Source organism: Equus caballus, chromosome 7, assembly GCF_041296265.1.
Source record: "Equus caballus isolate H_3958 breed thoroughbred chromosome 7, TB-T2T, whole genome shotgun sequence".
NCBI classification, from domain to species: Eukaryota; Metazoa; Chordata; class Mammalia; order Perissodactyla; family Equidae; genus Equus; species Equus caballus.
The window spans coordinates 77,210,107-77,217,129 of NC_091690.1; the positions used below are offsets into that span (position 1 = coordinate 77,210,107).

Consider the following 7,023-nt stretch of genomic DNA (forward strand, 5'->3'; position numbering starts at 1 on the left):
CTGTCCCCTCTTCATTGCCCTCCTTCTCTCCTCTACTCCCCCGCTTCTGATTTCTCTCTCTCTCTCTCTCTCTTTTACATGTAAGTGTTCCAGCTTCCTTGAAGCTGCCATGATATCATGTGGAGATGGAGAGAGATTAATGAGGATTTCTAGCTGTTCCATCACTTAGCTATTTAAATCCTCCTATCCCAGACACCAGATTCTGGAGGAAGTCAGTACTCAGATGATTCAAGAACCCTATCTGAGGCCAAACAGAGCCAGCCTTTGAGCTGCCCCAGCCAGGACCCAGGGAAGCAGAAACAAACTTTCCCTTCTAAGCCCTAACATTTCAGATTCACGAGCAAAACAAAGGCTGTTGCTTTAAGCTGTGAAGCTTGAAGTGGTTTCCTACACAGCAATAACTGGAACAATGTCTAACATAAACAATTTTCCTTATGATTAATAATGGTCTAATAAAACTAAGAAAATTCTTGTCTACCCAATGTTTATAGTTACCTGAGGTTGGCCAAACTGCAAATCTGAGGGAATAGTTCGCCGAAGACCACCCTCACTTTGAACATCACCAACTAGTTCACATGACCCCGGGACCACCCCTACTTCAGAATAACTGGCTAAATATGTGGGGGTCGCCAAGATCACCCTCATGTTCAATAATTTTCTATAAAAACCCACAAAATTCAAGAAAGCACTGACTTATGATTAAAGTTTTATTATAACAAAAGACATAGATTAAATAAGCAGAGGGATGAGATGCATAGAACATAGTCCAGGAAGGATACAAATGAGGAGCTTCTGGTCATCTTCTCCCTGTAGAGTCATGGATGGGTGCTACCTCCACTTGTCACCATTTGTGACTATACACAGAGTACTTCCAACCAAGGATGCTCACTTGAGCCTTTGGTGTCCAGAGTTGTTGGGGCTGCTTATATGGTGATTTTTATTCCCTAGACCCCCCAGGTCAGGCTATACCTGTAGTCTCCAGTTCTTCTTGACATCAGAACTAAGATGATGTGACCCAAAGCTCCCATTGTAGATCATATTGATAGACTATCCAGTGGCCAAAGCCCCCAGGCAAAATAGAGGCATTCCTGTGAGACAGGACACTGCAAGGGCCTAGAGATCATCTCCCAGGAGCTGAGGAGCTGAGGGCAAAGGCCAGACCTCTCTTTGCATAAAGTTAATTTTTCACTACTGAATAGTACTTTTGAAATCTTTTGTTTGTTTGGTTTTTTATTTACATTTTTTCACTAATTTTGATCTGAAGGGTAGAAGAAAGAAGTTTCATTAAAATATGGTAGGATATATGTACACCTCCTCTAACCACTTCTATTCAATAATGTGCTAAAAATCCAAACTGACATGATAGGACAATAAAAAGAAAGAGTTTTAAGATCACAAAGGAAGAAATAAAAATATAATTATTAACAAATAACATGATTTTTCTACAGACGAAACCTATAAGACTCAAAAATAGATTTTTAGAACCAATGATATTTCAAGAAATTTGTTGAATTTGAAGAAACAAAACTCAAAAGTAATTAATTACATTGTCATATAAAGCCACCATTAGAAACAGATATTTTATGTTATGATTGATAATAGCAATGAAATCTAAGTACTTATAATAAATATAATGGAAGTGTACATGGCTTCTATGTTAAAACAATTAAGAAAGGAATTAAAAGATATTTTTAAAAGGTCAAAAAAGGTGCCAGCCTTGTGGCCTAGTGGGTAAGCTCGGTGTGCTCAGCTTTGGTGGCCTGGGTTTGGTTCACAGGTGTGGACCTACACCAATCGTCAACCATGCTGTGGCAGCAACGCACACAAAAAATAGAGGAAGATTGGCCACAGATCTTAGCTCAGGGCAAATATTCCTCAGCAGGAAAAACAAAAATGAAAAAAAAAATGAAGATATATATTACAAAGTTCATGGATATGAAAACTGATACGAAAAATAAAAATAGTGAAAGATAAGGACTTGTGCTTATCAGAAGAAATATGGATAGCCAATACACTTATGAAACAATCCTCAACAATCTGAGTAATAAGGAAAATGCAATAAAAACCACTTTAACACCACGCGGATTGGCAAAATGAGACCAAATATCAGATAATACTAACGATTAGTAAGGATGTAGAGAAATAGGAACAGTTATTTACTGCTAGTGGGATACTAAATATGAATCAACCACTTTGAAGATAAATTCATAAATATTTAGAAAAGTTAGAGAGATGCGTATCCTACAAACCAGAAATTTCACTTCTAAAATATAAGCCCAGGAGGCACACTGCACAAGTGAACAAGATATCCTTATATAAGGATATTAGTAACAAAATTATAATCATAAAAACGTTGCAAATAACATATATGTTCATCAAAGAAGAATGAATGAATTAAATATAGTATCTTCATTCAAATAAACAAATTAATTAAATGTGGTATCTTGACTCAATAAAATATAGCATTATCGTATGGTACCTGAAAATAATAGTAATAAGTACGCTTTATAGGAATAATAAATACCTCACCAGACCTACATGCATCAACATGAATGTTTCTCACAAATACAATGCTGAGCAAAAATCAAGCTGCAGAGACATGATGACTTTACGCCCTTTATATAAAACAAAAATATGCTTTAAAATTTATGCTTTAATTTTTAAGATTCATATTTATATAGTGAAAGCGTAAAAAATATAACATGTTATGAGAATTATAATGACACAATTCATCTCTGAAGGATAAGGAAAGCAAATGCCACATGAAAAGCTACACGGGAAGCTCTTACTGTTTTTTGTGATATTTTGTTTCTTAGTCTACATTGTGCATATAGAGATGCATGAAATGTTATTCTTTATAACCTTCGTGTGTCCAAAATAGATTAAAGTAAATCTAGATTTGACACTAGAAGAAATAAAAAATTGTGAGTGATGTGAGAAATAAAGATATAATTATTACTATATAATTATATTATCTATGATCTATCTTTTCTCCAGTGTTTTGAGATATTGTCTTTATTATATAATATATTACATATATACTTGGGTATTTGTATTGATGCTATTCTATTTAAATAATCTGTCTATTTCTGCACCACAGCCTCATTGTGTAAAGTACAATTTTATAATACATTTTCATCTCTAGTAGGGTAAGTGCCATTCTGTTCTATCATTATTATCTTCAAATGTTTGTTCTTCCAATTTAACTTCAAAATCATTTTGTCAAGATTACAAGCAGAAAGAATCATTGAAATTTCTTTGGATTTTCCCTGAATTTATAAATCCATTTAAGGAGAAGGTATAGCCTTTAAATGTAGGTGTGGTTTTGATGTTTATATAAACAAGAAAACAAAAAAAATGTAATATCTTGTGAAATAGGATATATATTTACTTCATAAATTAAGTTATTTCCTTATTCATTCATTTATTTGACACATGTATGCTTACTCTGTGCCAAACATGATGCTAGTAATAGGGCTGCAGGATTTGGGGAGAAATCAGACCAGGGCTGTTATCCCAGAGTTGTATGATTATCCAAAAAGTGAGGTTGAAAGTTGTGACTGAGGTGAGAGTCCTCTGGGCAATAATTTAATAGAACTTTTGGGGATAGTCTTCAAGAAAATTTCTCTAGAACTTGTATTCAGGTATTTGATAGGGCCAAGTATATAAAAATGGGAGAGCAGGGCAAGGATTAAATGATTATTTTGAGTTGCTACCTGTCATTATAAACCCATCAGACCACCTTGGGAAGGGGAGGAAAAAATGACTAAGTCTAGGATTTCTACATGTTATTAGAGCCACAGCTTTGTGCAGGGCATACTATGTGGGTGTGTCTATCAGCAGGTGCATTGTGCTTGCCTATTTAGGTTGACCTTTTCTTTCTGTTGATGTATTGATTGTTTATTTATTTATTTATTTATTCTGCCACTCACTTTCCTCTGCCACTGTTTCGCTCTTACTGACCCCTGGTTCTGAACAAAGTCTCCCCACAGGGCCTCTGTGCAGACAGAACTTGCACCTATCAAGTTTTAGAATCTGGCTCTCTGAATCCTGCTTCTGTTTAGTCTTTGAAAGATTTTGTGACTGTTTTGTTTTGTCTTGTGCATTTTGCAGTGGACTTGGCAAAATATTTTCTGAAGACTTTAATACCTTGCTTCCTCTGGACTAACTAGAGAAGAAATATGGTCACATTTGGACCAGAAGTTGAGGGGATGATGGGACACGGGAGGCTGTGGGGGCTGAAGGAGGAGGTGGGAATTGCAGAAAATGTCCTAGGGAATGTCTACGGCAAAGCCGTTGCCCTGAGAAAAAGCTTAGAGTGAAAATAAGAAAGAGGCTAGGGATACACAGAACTTGAAGCTGCTAACACAGTGTTACCAGGGTATCGCACAACAGAGGTTGTACCTCTGTGCCTTCCTGAGCATGACTACTACTCCAGCCATTGAGTAAGGCCCTCCCTGGTTCTCACACATACGTATGCTTGGGAGTGAGAGCCTTCGGGATACCCTGCCAGGCCCTAATTTAGTTCAGACTCAGCTTTAACTTCACCTTCTCTTTCCTCAGGCTCCTCCCAGACTGGCAAAGACTGGAATATTCCCAGAATCCTTATGTCAACCAGCCTCATTTCCTGGGAAGTCAGGGAAACTCCAGGGTCAATTTTACTCATAATAGTACTGGTGCCTTGTGTGTGTGTGTTTGGGGAAGGAGGGAATAGCAAGGAGCTAATTCTGGGCACCCTGGGGAGCTTTACTTAAGTTACTTAAAGGGACACATCATGGGTTCTGGGTACCCAAAGGTAGTGAGTGGAGAGATGCAGCGCCATGAATGTGCCCTCCAAGAGCTGTACGTATGTTTGCTAAGATACAGCTACATACATCTGTACACACGCACACACATAGGTTTGAAGAAGGTGTCTGGGACTGGCTTCCCACTCTCACATTGCCTCACATTCAGGTAAGTGATTCTAGGTGAGGGTGGGCTTTATATTCACATTCTGGTAGCATATTCTCAGGTGCCCAGAAGCCCATCACCTACTTCATTCCTGATCATTATTGTACAGTTCTCATAGAAAAGGTGCCCATAGGCCACATATCTATAGAAAATATTTGTTATTTAATTTTTGAATGAGGGATTCTGTTATAAGCTTTTTTTTTTTCCCTCTGCTTTTTTCTCCCCAAATCCTCCCAGTATATAGTTGTATATTTTAGTTGTGGGTCCTTCTAGGTGTGGCATGTGGGACGCCGCCTCACCATGGCCTGAAGAGCGGTGCCATGTCCGCGCCCAGGATCTGAACCAGCGAAACCCTGGGCCGCAGCAGTGGAGCACGTGAACTTAACCACTCGGCCACGGGGTTGGCCCCCTGTTATAAGCTTTTAAGTTACCTTTTTTCAAAAAAAACTTTTTGTTGACTTATTTGACCTCTTGGTTGCTGAGGGAGGATGTAATACTTCATCAGTTTTTCTTTGTATTTCTATCCAATTTTGTTTCACATACTTCAAGTTACATTATTTAAGTGGATATACATTCAAAAGTATACATAATATATTATTATAAATTTAATGGCATACTGTGTTAATGAATAATGAATCAATTTGTCCTTAATAAATCATTTATTATCAAATGCATTCTTTCAGATATTAATGTTGTTATACCACACTATTACTACTGCAAAACTACATCATACTACTATACTATATGATACATAATATCATTTCAGAATCATTTTTGTGAATCTTAATATTCCAATTCTTTTTTCTACTTTGAAAATCTTGATTCCTCTTTAAATTGAGGCTCATGTAGTTACTTAATTACTCTTCTCAGGTACTTCACCAGGGTGCCACCATGACTGCTTGCAATGCCACCCAGGGCCATCCTTCTTCCTTTATTCTCCAAGGCATTCCTGGAATGGAGGACAAACACAGATGGATATCTATCCCCTTCTCTTCCATGTACTTCATCACCATCCTTGGGAACTGTACCCTCCTTTTCACCATCTCAACAGAGCGCTCACTGCATAAGCCCATGTTCCTGCTCCTCTGCATGTTGGCCCTCACAGACCTGGGCATGTCCACAACCACCATTCCCAAGGTGCTGTGCATCTTTTGGTTTGGCCAGAGTGAGATCAGTTATGAAGGCTGTCTGGTCCAGCTGTTCTTCATCCACTCCATCTCTGCTTTGCAGTCTGCCATCCTGATGACCATGGCCCTTGACCGTTATGTGGCCATTTGTGAGCCACTGCGCTACGCTACCATCCTTTCCAATAGTCGCATTGGGCTCATTGGCCTAGTGAGTTTAGTGAGAGCCACCCTGTTCATTCTCCCCATGCCCATCCTCCTTCAGCAGATGCCCTTTCATGCCGAACATGTCATCCCCAGCACCTACTGTGAGCATATGGCTGTGGTGAAGATGGTGTGTGTGGACACTACAGTCAACAGGATATATGGTCTAGTGGTGGCCTTGTTGGTTGCTGGGCTAGACATCTCAGCTATTGCCTCATCTTATGTGCTAATCATCCGGGCTATAATGCGGCTCTCTTCTAAGGAAGCCCACCACAAAGCAGTCAACACCTGCACCACACACATCTGTGTCATGCTTGTCTCTTATACTCCCTCACTATTCTCTTTTCTCACTCATCGCTTTGGCCGGGGAATTCCACCCCATGTCCACACCATTCTTGGCAGCCTCTACTTCATTGTACCTCCAATGCTCAATCCTATTATTTATGGAGTGAAAACCAAGGAGTTTAGGGACAAATTGGCCAAATATGGGTGCTGGAGAAAGGAGCTCATGACCCTTGCTCATGGTCAGAAACCTGTCTGATCATCCAGCAGTGGCGGATATGAGGAAAAAATGTTAAGTGGATGCAGTTGCTGGGGGAATTGGATAGTGGTAGAAATAAGTCATATTGGCAGATTAACTGCCATAATCCTTGGACAGAGAGGCTAAGACATAGGGGACCTCCCTGTTCTCACTAATTCCAAATCAAGGCAATTATCTCCTATGAAATGAAAATAATGATATATT

The 7,023-nt window shown here is 38.9% G+C and overlaps 1 protein-coding gene across 1 annotated transcript; it reads left to right on the forward strand.

Moving 5' to 3' along the window:
- The first annotated feature begins 4,774 nt into the window (after nucleotides 1–4,774).
- OR52U1 (olfactory receptor family 52 subfamily U member 1) lies at nucleotides 4,775–6,819 on the forward strand. The gene is given in 3 exon segments (XM_005612312.3): nucleotides 4,775–4,846; nucleotides 5,790–5,831; nucleotides 5,833–6,819. Coding segments are annotated over 3 exon segments (1,101 nt in total).
- Nucleotides 6,820–7,023: the final 204 nt, after the last annotated feature.